Raw genomic sequence first — 20,221 nt, 5'->3', positions numbered from 1 at the left:
TTCAGGACTCAGTTTTAAGCATGTGCAAGAAATAAACGTAGGTATAGTAAATAACTAAACTTAACAATTCAGGCTTAATTCAGTACGCAATAGGAGCAAGACAAAATTTAGTGAAACAACTTGGCTTTCGTCGCCAATCTTGTGACACACAGCCAATAATGTATCACGTATGCTATTAAGCTAGGCTAAAATTATCTTTACTGATTCTAAGGCAATGTAGTGGACTACGCTGCTCCCTATCTTTTAGTTTGATCCAGCTTATTATTTTTTGCAGACTGTTATTATTACGGCAATTTTATAGAAACTAAGCTTGAACTTTCGATTATGTCGAAAAGTGTTTCCAATTCTGGAGCTACCAAAGGATCTACAAAGCAAAACCATGTTTCGATGTCCATTAAACAAAAAGTAAAACTGCTGCAAAAAATGGATAAAGGCCCATCCCTCTCAAAATTATGCAAGGTGTATGGCATTGGAAAGTTAACTGTATATGACATAAGAAAAAAGAAACAGGAACTTTTTGAATTTTTTTATGGAAACAACTTACAATGAAAGAAATGTTTAATAAAGTAAACAAATAAATATTAAGCTTTTTTTTTGTAAGTTTTGATACTCTTTAGATCATAATTGTTCTTTATTTCATAAATTAAGATTTCATATTTTTAATTGTATAATTTCTGCATGCCATCTTACCAGATTTAAATTGATGATCTAACATCTGGAAAAATCCCAAATCGCCGAAGTCCCGACAAGTCCAGATTTCGGACTTTGTACTGTATAAATTAAGTGATTCAAACTCTCACAAAATGTAAAGCCTGTTTAAACGTACCAATCTCTAGGTCATGGAAAGAGATGTGCCTTGAAGATGATGTTTCATATACAATAAGCATAAGTATAAATAAGAATAAAAATAAGTGAAAAGTTCTGTTGGTACTGAAATAAAATTTATAGCTATGGTTAACACCAAAATGTGTTTTATTTTCTTACACTGTAAAAAAAAAAAAGAATACATACACTGAATTAACACTGTCACTGTAAGAACAGCTTGAATAATTTTTACATCAAACTGAGACTTCTGCAATAAAAAAATCAGTCATCAAATTTCAGTCTCATTTTATAAACTACAAAATCTTAAAAATCACCACAGTGTGAACTTGAAGAAACACATTATATATCAAGACTTTAAGAAACATGTTTAAAAGTTTTAGATTCTGATTCTTTGCCTTAACACATTCACTGATAATATTCTACAGCCACAGAGAAAACAAATAAATATTGCAAGAAATCACATAATATAAAAATTACTGAAAATCTCCTTATAAATTCAATTCAAAACAGAAACAAATATGCAGTCATTAAAGAGACAAATACACAAAATAATAAATATTCAGAAACAAACACTTAAAAAATTCTACAACAATTTCTATATTTTATCTTCAACAATGTGCATGTTTCTAAAAGTAATGACTTCTTGCTATTCTAACCATGTACTTTCAGACTGTACAACAAATCAAACAATCAGTCACTAATTATTGGCATAAAAAACACAATTTTGCTACCCAAAATACATATATAATTTATTTTAATGACATCATTTTGTACAAATAAATCTGGACATGTAAGGGAATAAAAACTGCCAACTGCATATTAAGTTTACACCAAGAAATACAGCACAATTTAGAAGTATAAGATCAAGCTCAATATGAAATGGAGTGACAACATAGTTTTTTCCAGTCATGAGAACTGTTGCTGCTGCACATTTACTGCCTCGTACTGTAAAATACTTAGCTACTATTTTCTATAATGGTCGCAAAATCTTATGATCTGCAGGGCTCTGAAAACGGATAGCCAATTACTGGACAAATTACTCAACAAAATCTGGACATGTAAGGGAATAAAAACTGTCAACTGTATATTAAGTTTACACCAAGAAATACAGCACAATTTAGAAGTATAAGATCAAGCTCAATATGAAATGGAGTGACAACATAGTTTTTTCCAGTCATGAGGTCTGTTACTGCTGTACATTTACTGCCTCGTTCTGTAAAATACTTTGCTATTATTTTCTATAATGGTCACAAAATCTTATGATATGCAGGGCTCTGAAAATGGATAACCAATTACTATACAAAACCAGATAACAAATGTTACATAAGTACAGCATTTTATGGATAATCCTAAGCGATGCTACTACTCAAAAGTCAAACAGAAGAAAATCAGAGCACACTGGATAAAGCATACCAAAATCTTAAGTTTCCATCTATAATCACAATCAGCAGCTAAAAGCGGACAAGACATTCAGATGCTCAGCACAAACAGGCAGGTCAATATAAATATGAAGAGACAAAAGGACATATCAGTAAAGATCAGTAAAAATTGTACATGCCACTGCTCATACACTTAGTCTCATTTGAGAATATTTGCAATAAGTTATTCACAGCAACCAGATAGAAAGAATTCATGAAAGACCAGCACCAAAAGTAAGTTATAATAGCATATTGGCAGAAGAATGTAATAATTGGTAAATATGCTATTTAAAAATACATCAGTAAATGTTTAATACTTAGGGAACAGTTCTCGAAAGTTATCAACATATCACATGCAATTTCTAAAAGATTTATTTGCTAGATTCTCCACAAATATTCTAAATTATACGTACAGAAATAACTTATTATGTCAAATGAAAAATATGCATGGAAGAAAAAGTCAAATGATTTTTACAAGAAATGATTTTTAAGGAAAACTCATAATTTCATACATGTGGAAAGCAAACTGAAAACATTTGCACACCCACAGCATGTTCTGTTGCTAAGAATCAAACCTACCAATGCTCAGTGGTTTTACCCACTAAGTGGATTAAAATTTTGCCCAGAACAAACAAATTTAGTATTTTCTAAAGATTAATAATTAAAGAACAGCTACAGTAAACCTAACAGATCAGCCAACATAAACTACATTAGAAATGAAATTTAATGAAATGAGGCTGGGGAAAAAATAGCAGAGCATTCAAACAACTTAACTTGAATGTGGGCATCATCAACTTGTCCCAGCCACAAAATAATACATGATGTATGTAGCTATGCATATACATTTTAAAAAAGTATCTGGTCAATGGAAAAACCGGCAAACATAATATACGGTACAGTTAAAAAAAGTTCGACAAGGAGAAAAATGTCAAGACATTACTCAAGAAAGAATGTAAAGCTCTCAAATCTAAGTAAATAATATAATAACTAAGTAAAAGAAGACATTTCACATATCAATTTTGAAGCCAATTTAGCTCTGATTTATACTAGCAGGTTTATACCTAACAGATCATAGCAAATCCAAAATTTTATAAAAATTTAAATCATAGCAAAAACACTAAAACTAAAAAACATTAGTTCCAGAAAAACAAAGGTAAAACTGCTTCAAAGTTCTTCACTCTGATTTCATTACCTTGCCAACATAATAAAAATAGATATTTGATAACACAACACAACTAACTAAATAAATAAATAATGAAGATAAACATAAACTATAAAAATAAAAACTATGGAGTAGCAGCAATTTTTTAATTGTCACTTACAACTAAAAAAAGTGGGAGGAAGTTAAAAAAAAACCTCTCAACCTACATCACCAGTCAAGCGGCCAAGACTTTTTTTTATCTGTATGTTAAAAAGAACACACAGATAAAAAATATCACAGAGAAATACCCCTAAAGAATTTACAAAATTTAGTTTTAAAAAGCACCCATTTCTTAACAGATGCAAGTAATTAAATATATGATAACATTCTGACTCCGTAGAAAATATAAAGAATTCATATTGTGATAATTATTTACAGAACAATACATGACATTCTTATGAACGAGGACTTCCTGTTGAACTGAGTTAATATTTCAGAAATAAAAATGTTTCCAAAAAAATAAATTATAAGCAACATGAAATTCTGTGATTTATGATGAAATGCACTTTTAAAATACATTATCAAGGGACCGAAAAGTAATGTCGCTTTCTTACATTAAATTCAAACGAATACATTTTTAACAAGCTTTTATTTTTAATCAATAATATAATCACCCTCGTTATCAACAACCTTTTGCCATCTAATGTGCAGATTTTCAATCCCGGACCAATAAAAATCAATTGGTTTTTGAGTAAAATATCTCGAGAGGACATTTTGGACATCATCCAAATTTTCAAATTTTTTGCCACAAAGAAAATGTTGTAGGGATCCGGAATTTGCCACTAAGAAATTGTTGTAGGGAAAATGGAAATTCAATGCTGCGATATCGGCCGAGTATGGTGGGTGAGTATGGCAGTACCTCCCACCCCAATTCATTAATTTTTTTCAGTGTTCGCCTTGCATTGTCGTGTTGCAGAATGGCGCCTTTTCTGTTGACAATTGATATTTTTCAATTAAAGATTGGTTCACTCCATCCAATTGTTCACAATAAAGGTCTGCATTAACAGTTTGTCCAGGTTTCAGCAATTCAAAATGAACAATTCCGCGAATTCTCCATCAAACACCCAGAAGCGCCTTTTCGGGATGTAAACACTTTGTAACCCCTATTAAAACTGCCTTTTGAGTTTTGGATTATCATATAGGACTTATTTTTTTTTTTTGTCTCCACTAATCAAACGATCAAAAAACGGTTCTGTACGGTGCCGTTGAAGCAATATGTTGCATGTGATTGATAGGTTGGTTTTGTTCTTTTCGGACAGATTATAGGGGACTCAAACATTTGCTTTGCTTATTTTTTCATTCTGCTTTAAATGTTCTTGGATGGCCGACCAAGGTTGGTTAAGAGTGTTTGACATGGATTTGCTTCCACTTCTGCCCTTAGCATGTTGTTGTTGACATGGGCAGAAATGACATTACTTTCCGGTCCCATTATTATTTCTTACAGATTTCACATAAAAAATAAAGCAATTTTATTCTGAAATACATGCATTTTGTATAAATACTGTGAAATTCAGGTCAAATTTAGTTTTTTTAAATGTAAAAACAAAATAAGATGTAATTTTTAAAAACATAAAAACAGGATAATGCAATGTAAATTACAATGAAAAGTTGGTTAATTAAAAGAGGATAAGCAGGGAGGATTTTCTCAAAATTCTGTACAGAAGTTTACACAAAGCAATTTCAACATTAACAGAATATTATGTAATATAAAATCTCAAAATGTATAAATTTCCATATAGAGGGAATTATGATTAATAAAACTTTCATTACGCTTTAATATATTAAATATAAAAAATTCCATACATTTATGTGATACATTTTTTCAGATAAACATAATATTTACATGTAAATAGCCAGGGGCATAGCTAGAGTTTCCAGTGCCAGGGGACAACTGAACAATTTGCACCCCTTTCTGTGTGCCAAAAATGGAAAACATTTCATTAAAAAATTTCATAGCATCAATTTGGCGCTGCTTGTATGCTGCACCTAGGGACAAATGTAACCCCCTGCCCCCCAGCTATGCCACTGGAAATAGCTACAAATTTAATGAAGATAGTTTAACTGAATATGGGGCTATACATTGCTAAAACCAGTAATTTTTGTCCTGTAGATTTCGCCTAAGTTTATCAAAACTGTCAACAACTAGGCAGTACAAGCCACCTATCTCAGCAAATTCCTCATCAAATATCTCTGCAAATACTGAATGTAAAGGTACAAAGCTTTCTCTTTTTAATTATGGTACAATAAAGATTTCACAAACTGAGATTTTCCATCTACAGGGATTACTATATTCACATTTTGTCTTTACAGAACTCTCCCACCTGAAAACCGAAATCGTTTTCATAAAGTGTTTTACCTTTATTTCGAGAAACTTCTTGTAATTAAAGGTACATATCTAAGATAAATATTTAAAATGAAAGCTGAAGCTACTCTTTTTTAAAAAAACCTATAATCCTTTTTTAAAAAAGAATGAGACTCAAAACATAATTAAACATTAGGATGCTCCATGTGATTTTATTACAACTGCATAATTATTCAGCTGTTATGAAAAGCTACAAATGCTCTTTAGTTTGTAATTACGTAAAATGTTTAAATGCATAACATATAATCATTTTTACTAATTACATTTGCTGACTTAAACTTGATCCCAATTCTCTGTTTCAGCCTAACTTTGAACGTGTTTCCCTAAGTTTTAAAAAAGAAATTACATAATAAAAACTTAATTGAATATATCCTCTTCTACAAATGTTTTAGGTTACATGCATTATGCAAAACCATTTCATTCCTTCAATAGTATACTACTATCTTGCTTTTCAACTTGAAGGTGCACATTAATCCACTTGCTATGCAGAATATAAATTAAAAAGTAATGAATCACAATGAGCCCCTTAAAGAAACTTAATATGCTACAAAATATACAGATAATGCCAACCACATTATAAATCAAAATAAAATAATCTGATACTCCTGGTAACTTCCCTGAAATATGATGATAGAACTGGCTTTCTGCTTTCAGTTGAAAAATTATCATGGCTGTAAAACAACACAGCTGATAACATGTGTTATTCTAAATATATACTCTTAATGAAAATACTCTACAGAGCAAGTGAAATTTAAATACTTTATTTTTAAAATAATGAGTAATTACATACGAAAACAAAAAATTTTTCAAACTAATTTTTCTGTAACTTAAGTAAAATACTATTCAAATTTTGAATATGCTTTTGTACACTTCAAAAGTGAAAAAAAAATCCCTAACAAGTACACTACTCAGTATCTTAAATTTTACAGAAGTCTTCTCATTAAATATTCAATTATAGTTGTAGGTAAAGGTAGGAGTTTTACATTTTTAATGGTATCATCATTAAAATGTCTTTGAACTGCTTCACGGCAAAGGTGCTTGAGACTTTCTGGCCGAGATGAAGAGTACCATGAGTAAAATTCTTCATCCATGTGAAACATTTCAGATAAAATACTGTGTTTATAAAGCCATGTCGCTAAATTCAAAGGGTCACATCCAGACATTATCAACACCTGAAAAAAAAAAATAAATAACAGCTTAAAATGCACACTGGATATTATAATCAGTGAAGCTTAACACATGCATGCCCCCAAGAGTGAATTTTACAAAACTTTGCGAGATTAAATATACAATAAGATGATGACAAAATAATTTTGAGCTTATTAAGTTATATAGAAACCTTATACACATGAAATAGACATATAGAAACCTTTACACATTTCAGACAATATGATTTGCCATAGCTTCAATACATTTCTTTTTCATTAATGCACAATTTTACTGAAGGAAAACAATTTCTTATTTTATTTAAGGAAAGTAATTCTAGAACCCATATTAAGTTGATAAACTGCATAAAAAATTTAAGATACTTCATTGGTATGGGGTTGATATTATACTGTAAAATAAAGGGAAATTAATTTATATAATACACAGCTTTGGAAAAAGATACCTGAAATATTAATAGCAGATCTCTCAAAAACAGAAGATTAATAAAAATGTCCATCACATAAAGCCAACCAACTATAATCATAAGCCCTCACTGATAAGGTAGTTAAAAGATATTGGTGGCACTAAAACCCATTTTCCCTTTCAAAAAGGAGCTTTACATGGAAGAAATTCCAAGGAACTTGTAACATAGCCAGGAAATCAGACAAAAGCCATCCAAATGTAATAATTAATACCTTTTCAAAACTGTGAAATGGAATTAAATACATTGTGCTATAATAGGAAGATGACAGAAGGACAGCTTGCTGTTGAGCACACTGCTGCCTAGCCTACGAAATAATACAGCAGCCTCATGTTTTTACAATCATGCAGTTTATGAATTAAACATTTTTACACAATAATGTGCTTACCCCCCCCCATTTAAGAACACTTGATTTTCAGAAAAAAAGTTTTGTGACCTGACAAGTGTATAGAATAAAGAATCTACAGTATAAGGCCCATATCGTTCATGCATTTGTTTCATACGAACAACTGTTTCTGGGAATTTTTCTGCCTGGTTTACTACTGAAAGAAAGTTTGATTTGGTTTGGTTTATTTAATTATGGCAAAGCACACAAGGGCTATCTGCCTAAAGGGAAAGATGCCTTTGTGGAGGACTTTCTAAGGGAAACTGGCTCATATACACATTACACATGGGAAAAACCACCTACTGAAAGAAAGACGTGCAATATTTTCCTTCTTTTTGAAAAAAATTCCAAGTTGCTCGTTTTCAACCAATCAGCTATCAGCTTTGAATGTTATCAGCTTGTTTGTAATGGAGAACAAGTTTCCCATTTACATCTTAACTCCAAAATGGTATGTGATTATTGGCTGTTGTGACAAAGCAGAAAATTGTTCCAAACAGTTGTTCTTCTGAAACAAACAGATGTGTGATAGCAGCCTACGGAAACTATGCATAAACTATGTATAGACAGAGGTGGCTTAATACATGCCCAGGCAATAATTGCTGTGTATCACACATATCTTTTTCCCTTAAAGAGTCTGTCTTAACCCTTTTGAGATGGCACGCCTATAAAACATTTCCTTGGGATAGACGGGAGTTGAAAGGAATCATCATGCAGGATGGACATTTTGCATCACTAAGCTTAACTTTAGGGGGGAAAAAATACATCCTAATGTCATAATTTTGGTACCATTTTAGATTATTATTTAAGCTATCACATATAATAAAATTAGTGTTTAATAATCTTTTACCTTAGCCTAATATGAAAATATACATAAAAATTTGTTTACGTTGAGAAATAACTTTTAGGAGCATTATTCAAATTATTCCAAAGTTTTAATTCATAAAATAAATTAATAAACTTTTAAATTAATCAAAAAATATAAGAAAGCCTATTTACAAGAAGTAACAAAATCTTTCACATGAACTCGAAGGCAGACACACAGTGAGCTCAGTCCCTGACAAAATGTCCATTTAAGAAATATTAGAAACATTGCTCTCCAGCTCTTTACAAAATAAATCATTTGTGTCATTTATCGGACACTAACTGGCTCATTTTACCATGGGAGTATAATCCTTCATCTGATAAATAATGCTTACTCACCATAATAAAGTGAAGTAAAGGCTTTACAAAACAAAAAGGGAAGCATGCAAAATATAAATGATACAAGCAATGCAAATTGAACAGAACCTCGCATAGTAACCCTAAATACCCTATATAGTAGCAAAAAAAAAAGAAAAAAAAAAAAAAAAAAGAAAAGAATTAAAAAAGGATTCAAAGGGCTATCAGAAACATGAATGTTAATATCATTTGGCGAGTTAAAGATCTGAGCTCTGTTTGTTTACATTACACTTTTCCTCTTCTCCTGCAATAGCTCACAACATTATGCAGAATGTTACCAAATTGAGAGTCAGGACCTTAAAACCATATTTCAGTTAAATTATGGACACAGGATGCCGGTCTTTAAGATGTTCCAGGACACTGGTACAAATGTGTGATAGCTGGGTGTGAGCAAGAAAATGCCAGTGTGCTGGCCAGGAAATGAGTGTTTCTTGCTGGCACTTATGTGTGACAGTCGGCATAAAAGGGTTAAAAGAGGCAATATATATTAAACCTGACCAAAATAATGAGTTTTTTTCGTGTTCTCTGATGACTGAAGACACAGAATACAAATTCATTCTTAACATTTTTACCTGAAGATACTAAGAACAAGCTGTCATCTTTCCAAATACCCACACAAGATGAAGCAGGCATCGCAGAACTGAGTGGTATTATGTTATTGGTTATAGTGTTCACAAGCAATTTGCTACTGCATAACCTCAGTGGTGGAAATACAACTGTACAATTTCACAAGCTTTCCAGGAAGCCATTACACCCCAGCTCATCTCAGTGGAAGGCAACTCTGGGAAATAGAGAACTCAACTAATCGAGGATTTCTTGGACAAAAATGAAATTTTCATGGAGTAACCACAAAGGTTTCCAACTCTCTACCATGTCTCAACCTGAATTTGCTTACATTTAGAAGTACACTGTGAAAAAAAAGGGGGAGACAGTTCTATATCTCCCGTTCTATTGGGCCAATTGACGAAATTTTTGCGTTTTTTATGTCTCGAAAGCGTGACTTAGGATATGTATTAGATTTATATATAGCATCATTGTTAAAATACAGGTATTTTGATACAATATCGGACTTTTTCTGAAATAACATATCAATTTTTTTCATTATTTCAATTCTATGACTCAAACTACACCAAACTACCACGTTTTGTAAAAATCGCACGAGTAGCTTTTAAAAAAATTAGCTATCAAAATTTAGTTCCTCAAAGTTAATTGAATTTGGTATAAATATATTAATCTCTCTTTTTTTATTAAGCTTTTCTGATTCTTCCTTTCACATTTCGAAATTCAGGTTTTCCAAATAAAATTCACCCATTTTTTGATTTATTTTTAAAATCAGTATTTTTAAATAATTTTTACAAATTTTTCAAAAAAAAAAATTTGAATTATAATTTATAAAATTTTTACCATTATCTTAAAGCAGATGTATTTCTAAGCATACCTGCAAAAAATGACAATTTTTTATTCAAAATTTTCGAAGATGTACATGAATTTATATATTGGCGCATTTTGAAATTTAGCATATTTGTTGAAAGCGATAAAACATCAGATGTGGTTTAAACACTTTGCTAAAATTATTTGGAAGTAGAAACGAGACTTTTTCCCCACTCATACACAATATAAAAAGGCAGGAACGAGGTGTCTTTTTTCAAGCTCTGGCATAATGAAAGGGAAAGGAAAATTGGTTGCCATATATTAAGAAGTTCGCCAATTGAATTATTCTTGGCCAAACTGAAAAATTTGGCCAAAATAAATTTTTAAATTTCTCCATAAATTTCGCACCAAATTTTACAACATTTAATATCTAGGCATAATTTGAGTTGTAGAATCGAAATATGGGGGAAAAACTAGTATGTTATTTCAGAAAAAGTCCGATTTTTGTGCCAAAATAATTATGTTAGAACAATGCTATATATAAATCAAGTATATATCCTACATCACGCTTTCAAGACATGAAAAACGCAATTTGAGTTTCATCAATCGGCCCAGTAGAAGGGAGATATAGAACTGTCCCACTTTTCTCTCTCCCTCTTTTTTTTTTTTTTTTTTTTTTTTCCTTTTTTCTTTTTTCGTAGTGTGCATAGTAAAATTCTCTGGAGTACCAGTGAAAACTTAGAAGTCCTAAGTTGAGATCTATTATATCACTATGATGGCAACACTGCTATTAAATAACTTCTGAAAAGTGAATGACAAAATTAATTACCATATTTGCTGTCGTATAAGAGGCACCCTCTTTTTTTCTGCCCATTTTTGAAGGATAAAACTTTTATTACTGATCATTATAATGAATTTATAGTATTTTAAATATAAAGTAATACAGTCAAAAGTCGTTAATTCGGACACCCATAATCCGGAATGATCTATAATCCGTACCTCAAAGCTTAAAACTTTCTGCACATGCGTCTCGTTGACGCATGCACGTAAGGCCTTTACGGCTAAGAATATGCTTGTGCGCGTGCGCAAAATACGTTTACGAGTGCGTGTTTAATGTATAACAGACGGTATAAGCTAAGCAAAAATTATTTAATTATCTATTTCTGTTAATGTTGCAGATTGCGTTGTTCCTTAATCTTCGAATTGGATCCGGCCTATTATTTTTTGCAGACTGTTAGAGCAATTTTATAAAAGTAAGCTTGAACTTTCGATTATGTCAAATAGAATTTCTGATATATATTTATTAATATGTAAATTATCTACAAAGCGAAATCATGTTTCGAAGTTCATTAAACAAAAAGTGGAATTGCTACAAAAAATGGATAAAGGCATATCCTTTGTTTATCTAAACTTTGTTTATCTTTAACGCCGCGGCGCCGCGCAATGAATTGGAAGTTGATCTGTCAGCACTATCCTTATCTTCAGGGCAGATGTTTTTATTTTATTTGGCTTATAATTCCTTATTAAATGTAGTATTTCATCTCGATGTACTCCATCTTTGATATGATTTAAATCAAATTCCTCGTCATTATAATTCGCTTCCGATAGCGAAGAAAGTAACAGAGGTTATTGAAAACGAAAAAATTAGTCGGTATTCTCAACACAGCAATTATAGGACTTATATTTCATATTTTTAATTTTATAATTTCTGCATGCCATCTTACCAGATTTAAATTGATGATCTATAATCCGGAAAAATCGATAATCCAGAATCGCCGAAGTCCCGACGAGTCCGGATTAACGACTTTTGACTGTACAAAGTAATACTTTCTGCAAATAACCCGATCTATCTGGGAAACAACACATTTTAATCTCCTTCATCAGAACACACTCATTCATTTCCAGAGCTAAATGAAGAGTCACTTGAAACCTCTTCTAAATCAGCATCTGAGTTCTCATACAACAAATTGTCCTCTATACCATCCAGTGCATTACTAATGCCACACTTCTTAAACGATTTAACCACTGTCTCTGTTTTCACAGTTTCCCCTGTAGCTTTGACCCATTCACAAACAACACATTGATGTATAAGACGCACCCCGTTTTTCAGACGAATTTTCAAACAAAAAAAGGTGCATCTCATACATCGGTAAAAATACAGTAAATTTAATTATGAATGTAGTTGTTTTTTTATGATTTTAAATTAAATACCGCTTATAAGAACTTTGAAAATGTTATTCATCCTATTTATTATAAGCAGTTGCTATTTTTAGGATAGAAAGGTAAAATAGCCAAATTAAAATAAGGAACAAGTTAATGATGCTGGCATTTATATAATGCTTTAGATAATAGTAATTTCAAATTTTGGAATCTAGAATTTATAATTAGCCAGTGAGGATTAAAACTAAATCCCTCTAAATGGGGATTTCATCTTGGGCAAGTTGCATTTCTTTTCTGCTTTCCTATCTCTTTAAACAACTCTTGCTACTTTACTTATCTCAATCTCAAAAGGTGTAATGGTTGTGCTTGATGCAGTTTATTAAAATTCATGCATCAAAAAAAAGGTTTGCCCATAAGCTTGGTTTGGTTTATTTAATTATGGCAAAAATGCAAGAGCTATCTGCCTAAGGAGAGGGATACCTTTGTGAAGGACTTTCTAAGGGGAAGTAACTTGTATACATGTTATACATGGGAAAAACTAATCCAGCCAGCCTGTTTGCCCAGAATCAAACCCAGATTGTAACTACCAATGCTCAGCGACTTGGCCACTGGTGGGCTTGCCCATAAGAATACAAAAACATTAGAAACTTACTTTACCATTACTTTATGCATTTATCATTACTTAAACCATTACTTTATGCATCTATGTCTTCATCATTCAGACTACTTTATGTAAATATAACATACACACATACATTGTGTCCACAGAATTCCTTACTCATCCTTTATTTTCACAACAGTTGTTCATACACATTACAAAAAATGTTTAAAATAATGCAAATATTTATGTTCTAGCAATTTTCATTTTAAGCAGTGTTTTTAAAAATTACAAAATCTATCTTTTAATACATTTCTCTGATCCCTATACTTATGCTTATGAAAATGCTAAATTTGTTACTAAAAAAATGATACAAATGTGTGACACTCATACAATGAAAATTGATCAAGGTATTTCATTTTAATGCTGGAAATCACAGTCAGGAACTGTACACAAACTGAAAAGCAAAATATTTGCATTTGTACATAACTAAATATCAGTTTAGAAAATTATTTCTGACGTTAGTAGATAATGTAAAGTGCATTTCTATGCTGACTACTGTGAAAAGTACTTACTTATATAACGTTTGAAAAGACATCTAGTTCACAGAATCTTATAAAATTTGTGCTCTAGAAAACATTGAAAGCTTCAGTATTGGAACACAGTCAACTTGTAACATGATTTGCTTAAATTTAAAACATTTCTAGTCTGATGAAATTTTCTATATGCTTTTTAAAAAATTATGATTCCAATGTAACAAAACTGCATGAAAATAGTAATAACATACTTTTAGCATTTAAAAACTTATAAATTAAATAGCATAAATTCTTTCATCTCACCAACTGTACATTTTTATAATTAAAAAAGTTACACACAAATAATTCACAAATGAATATCAATGATTGGCAATTAAAAAAAATCACCCTCAACTCATTTTTTTTATTAACTGACACCTGCAGGCAAATTAAAAATGATATATTTTGACCAATTTTTGTTATATAGGAGTCAATTTTTTTATATTTTTTATTATAAAATTTCCCTAAATATAGAGATTGGATGCATAAAATGTTAAGATTTTTTTTATTTTGGCGAAAACTGAAATTTCTTATTTGAAAGTGTCAAAACAAATATTTGCATCATTGAAAACATTTTTGTAATTTTATGTCTAAAACCCATGATTTTGAAACTCAGAGCCAGGACATGGGACACCAAAGTATTTTTTGAATAACTACAAGCAAAATTTCTAGAAGCTGTGGCTCAGACTATGGTGAGAACAGACTGCAGTGCCCCTAGAGATAAATTTTGCAAGTCAGCAATTTTATTATAAAAAGCATGAGATATAGTGAAAAATGTCACTATAACATAATACACATCATCATTGGTTTAGTATGAAATAATGCTTGTATAGAAATAACTTTAGCAGAAGCCTTCAAATACGTATCTTTCAGTATTAAATCAATTAAAAATGCATCAAAGACATAAAATTATAAAATTGATGCTAATTTAACTAATAAAACTAATAAGTGTACGGTTCCGAGTGTTACAGAAAAAAAAAAAAAAAAAACATACAGCTGTATGAGATGACAAAGAATGAATAAAACATTATGAAAAAGAATAATGCAAAAATTTGTTCTAGAATTAAGAAAGTAATAATACTTAAGCATACTTATAGCATTCACCATTGGAGGCAAGATACATCTGCATTCACACTATAACTTCTTATTGGATGTTTTGCAGCATTTCAAGAATTGTGTTAGAGGATACCAGTTCATAAATCATTAAGACTGCAGAGTGACAAGTTGCACACTTACTTGTTCTTTCACATTATCTCCACAACTTTTTTCTAATCCTGTGTCCAAAACTGTTCGGCAATAAGTTTCCAGTTGATGCAGTTACATTACTTCATTAAACTAATTACATTATTAAACATTTTGGAACTGTGACTTGAAAGCCTTTTTTTTTTTTTTTCCTGCGACCTATTGACTACACAATACTTTGTTGGCATGACATATCAGATCCATGACATTTGGCTCCAATACTTTTTAATGTGGCACTTTAGCCACAACATTTCGAATGACTATCACGTTACATGCATATTTCCAGTAACTGTGGAACTCTAGTCAAGAAAAAGGTACTAAATCTGGAGAAAATATACTAAACTTGTATTTGCTTTTGTTTCACTCAGATTGAAACATTCAACAATAATACTACCTCGTTTTAATGATATTAATCTCTTATTGGTATCACTATCTTTGATTTTCTAATTACATACAGACCTATCAAGAATTTTACAAGTAATCCAGATACTTCATTCATATTTGATTAAATTAATAAATTCATTCCATAATGATTAATTCATATCGATTCATTTAATAATGCTAACTGCATACATTCTTATATGTAAGAAATACTTATTCCTCATTTTTGACAGATTTTCATAAGTTCTCACTTTTAGAAAATAGTTTCAATTTTTCTTTTGTCAAAAGGATTTCATTTTGAAGGACACGTGGAAACTGAAATCTTATCATATTCATTCATTGTCATTACTGGAAATATTCTTTCAGTTGCTTATGATGAGGAATGTATACATAAAAATGCAAAAATGAATTTTGCAAAGTGATACACATTTTCTAAAAAAAAAAAAAAAAAAAAAAAAAAAAAGCTGTGGCCTGGAGGATAAAAATATCCTTAAAAAATAAAACCATTAAAAGAAAAGAATAAAAGTATATTTAGATAAAATTAAAAATAAATTTAATATCCATTAACATAAATATTAAAATATAACTGCTCGCTTAAGTACAAATGCATCATGTTTTAAGTACAAGTACCTCATGCACATCTATTCAGCATTTAATTGGTCAAGGCTGGTTCTCAACCATTTTTGCCCCATGCGCTCCTTTCATGATTGCTAGATATATATTCCCCTCTTCCCTTTCAAAACTCGAAAAATGTGCACATATTTATTTAAATTTATAATATTTTTTAATGTTTTATAAATTAAACCCAAAAAAAAAAAAGGCATGGAAAAAATTGAAAAATACCAAAACTTAAACAAAAGAAGTTTTTATATTCCTAAACTAAATACTTAACAGGTAAATAAAAGGCTGACCTCACTCCCCTCTGAAACTATGTGGGAGTGGGAAATGTCCCCCTGTTTGAGAACTCCTGCTGTAAGGCTCATGAGCTGCAGCAGTGTGAAATAATATTATGTGATGCTGCCAAAGATGAAAACATGGAAAATTCAAAGTTGTTTGTGAATAGCATTCACAAGTTATTCCATACTCGATTTTGCTCATAACTATCAAAGTTGCAATATGCAGATGCAGGCTTTTAGAGTTGTCTGGATAACTATTCTTTCTTTATTGATTCTAACAGCAACTTAACTTTCTGTTTAACAATATGTCAAAAGGAAGTGGGCTTTTCATACTGATGAATCATTCAGAATAAAATTCACAGGAAACACACAATCAGATACTGTTATCAATAATTCTGTCTGGGCATCCATACTTATTATGAGTAGCAAGGGGCCTAGGATAGCAACTTTTATGATGATCATATGACAGAAGGAGGTGCCTAAGTACACTAATAAATTAATAATGCAATTTAAATTCATTAAAACATAGCTACTGAATCATAAAGCATCAGTGCGAGATGGCTAGGTACTCTTCTGTTATCAGGACTGGATTCAGAAATGTATGTATGCATGTATGGATGGAAGGATGTGTTCATGTATGCATGTATATAAGGATGTTGCACGCATATGTATGTGTACATATGTAGGTGCATGTCTGTATATATACACACACACATATACATATATGCATACATACACATGCACATGCACACATACCTACATTTCTGAATCCAGTACCGATAACAGAAGAGTACCAATGGCTGAAAGTGTCTAGACTCCTTTGTTCGCAACTGCTGTGACATGCACCTCTAATTCCTAGACATCATCAGCAATGTTTACTCTGTTGTTGCTGCTATGTAACCCCGGACTAACAACTGAGAGCAGCTGCTCTCTCCAGTCTTATATAGTTTTCACTCGACCACTGAGGAATCTCTAGTAAATTCCATTTTTCAAAATTACTGGAAGGCATATAAAGTTAAATTACATCTAAAGTTTCCATTGCATATAGTGATCAATTACATTTATTCAGTTACAATACCCATTACAGTTATACAGGGACCAGACCCAAATGTCGCCAAGCTTGACAACTTCTGGGGACTAAAAATTGTCGCCAAAACCATCGCCAGCTTGGTGATATTTCCCAATTTAGCTAGATAGCTATTTACTCAATGTTAAACAGACTTGGCCCTGTATTTGTACTTTTCTGGCACTTCTTCAGATTTTCATATGACATCACACAAAAAAAAATACAACCATTTCACTAAAATTATTCATTTATGTATAAACTTCTTAACAATGCTAAATACAGACAGCATATGGTAAAACTAAATAAATGTAAAAGTACTTTTTAAATCCTACATGACTACGAAAAGCAATCTACGTAGGGTGTCCCCATAGTTCTAGGAACTGAACTCAGTTCTAGAATTTTTATGCTATGCTATCAGCCAGACATAAGTCTTGATATGTTTATATAGCTATCCCATGTAATACTGTTTAGTTCAATTCAGTTGTCTGACAGATAGAAGCACATTTTTGTAGCACTGTTTTTGCGGCCACAGAAGACATGAGGAGCAATCATTTTGTTTTTGTGGAAAGAGGGTGTGAAAACTTAACTGATCAACATCTGCAAAGAGTATTCTATGCCCACATTTGTTTCCACATTTGGAAAAAAAACTATATGGGGTGTTTGATTTGAGAGAACACAGAAAATGCCTGTTGAGAACAACTTAAAAAAAAAAAACTCATTCCTTGTTGGGATAAGTATATGTAATTAAATAGGAATAAAATTAAAAAACTGAATTGTATTATTTATGAAAACTGATGAACTAAAAAAAAATATACCTAAATATACCTAGAACTTTGGAAACATCTCTCATATATCTACGTACCTTGATAGCAGGCAGACGCTGTTGAAATAATTCCTGCTCCCGATCAATTCCAGAAACTTGCCTTATACAGCAATACATTGGAAATCCCATTTTTAAATCGGCTTGATTCATAGACGAATTTCCCTGTAGAACACAAATTTTTATTTAAATATATACCACATAAAGATAAGCTAAATGCACAAATGTTCCAATAAAAATAACTGTGCATCATACAGTTTAGAAAGGGGAAAAAAAACATTATCTACATATTCATAAATTATTTATCCAGAACCTTCCAAGCATTTTCTGACACTGGAATCAACAACTTACACCAATAATCAGAAACACATTATTATCATGACACACTGTAAGCTGAGTCTTAGAATTGTCTCAAATTTTTGTAGTGAAATGAATTTCACTTCCTGATGATGACAATTGATTTCAATATTATAGTAGCCTGAAAAATGCTCCTAAGAATCAACCAACTATGTTTCTTCAATTATCCATTAAATAAACTAATCATTTAACAATTTAAATAATTTTCTATTATGCAAACAGGAAATCTTTTTTCAATTATGCATTAATTAAATTAATTCAAACTTCTAATATTATTTGCAAATACAAAAAAAGCATTAAATTAATTCTGCAACATTCAGTCTTCATGACAAAAAGAATCAAATTACGGTACTTACACATATTAATGGCACCGCACTATTAATGCAACCGCAGCAGAAGTTGCGCTGATGTACCAATAAAGAGCAAGCCTGTTGTTTGCATGCAGTTAATCTTTTGGATTCCTTTTTACCTTGTTGTTTGCTGATTTTTGATGACATTTTTTAGTGCTATGAAAATGCATCTTTGGGATTTGCCAAACACAGAAGAAGGTGCAATTTTAATTTTCAGGAGCAAAATATTTTACCAAAAAAAACGAAATATACCAATTTGCATCATATGAAACTTTATTTTGGTAAACGTACGTTTTGGAAATGTAATTTAAGACAGTGTGATCAGCAAGTGGGACTTAGAAAAGACAACTAGTTTGAAGGAAGCAGAATTCCATTTTGTTCAGCTTTGAGATCCATATGCTGCTGGTGCAAGAAGTAGACATCAATTAAATTTTGTGAAAAGAAACTTGATTTATCGGATAAAACTGTTATAGATTGGAACAATTACATGTGTGAATTATGTGTCTTGGATATGGAGAATAAACCAAACAAGAAGGTAGGTGGATCAGATTGCATTGTGGAAATTAATGAAAGTTTGTTTACTAAGCGTAAAAATAATTGTGGTTGAGTATTACCTGAACAGTGGATATTTGGTGGTATATATAGAGAAACAAAAGATTCATTTTTGTCACTGTTCCTAATAGACTGCTGAATAGAAGCACTGCTGATGGTAGCACAATTCATTCTGACAGTTGGAAAGGTTATCAAACAAAGAGAATAGAAAAAGAAGGATTCCTACATGCTAAAGTTAATCATAAATACAATTTTACTGATCCTGATACAGGAGTTATACACAAACAGTTGAGAGAATGTGGAGCAATGCTAAATGGAAGAACAAGAGACATAGGGGGACAGTGAGACGTCATTTAGAATCTTATTTAGCAGAATGGCGACAGCATAAGGTCAAAGAAAATAGACTGTTTTGAATCTATGTTAAACTCTATATCGGCCCATTTTCCACTGAAATCCGGTTGACTACTTTGATTTTAAATAAAATGGTTTGATTTTTGAAAGTGTTTTGATTTTAAATAAAGTGTTTTAATTTATGACTTGTTGCAGAAATTTTAGGTGTAGATTGGCAGCACTTAAAAACCGCCAAATCTGCAGCAGCAGTGGCATTAATACGTAAGTACCCAAATTACTTATAAACCTAGTTTTAAACTTTTTGCTCTCGATGCCAGAAGAATGAAGTGCCCTGTAGTGCTGTACATCCCCGTGTGTCTGAGTGCATTTTAGAATTAAGCCAAACATGCAAAAATAATTCTTATAAAAACCTGTTTTTTATTAGAATATTTGGATTTTTTCCGAGATTATTTAAATTATTTTTGTA

At 31.2% G+C, this 20,221-nt stretch overlaps 1 protein-coding gene across 3 annotated transcripts in view; it reads right to left on the bottom strand.

Annotated features, from left to right (window-relative positions):
- Nucleotides 1–954: 954 nt before the first annotated feature.
- LOC118183293 (ankyrin repeat domain-containing protein 61-like) overlaps nucleotides 955–20,221 on the bottom strand; it is a 63,037-nt gene continuing 43,770 nt past the window's right edge. For all 3 annotated transcript variants that reach the window (XM_085809732.1, XM_035352775.2, XM_035352774.2), the window contains exons 6-7: nucleotides 18,188–18,310; nucleotides 955–6,978 (exon numbers count right to left, since the gene is read on the bottom strand). In XM_085809732.1, coding sequence (XP_085665858.1) covers nucleotides 6,730–6,978; nucleotides 18,188–18,310 — 372 coding nt within the window. In that variant the 3' untranslated portion in view covers nucleotides 955–6,729. The remainder of the gene's footprint in view (nucleotides 6,979–18,187; nucleotides 18,311–20,221) is intronic.

Source organism: Stegodyphus dumicola, chromosome X2 (assembly GCF_044657685.1).
Source record: "Stegodyphus dumicola isolate Sdum_Otavi_A_Nest chromosome X2, ASM4465768v1".
NCBI lineage: Eukaryota > Metazoa > Arthropoda > Arachnida > Araneae > Eresidae > Stegodyphus > Stegodyphus dumicola.
Note: the sequence above shows the minus strand (reverse complement) of the source record. Positions and strands in the feature narration are given on the sequence as shown.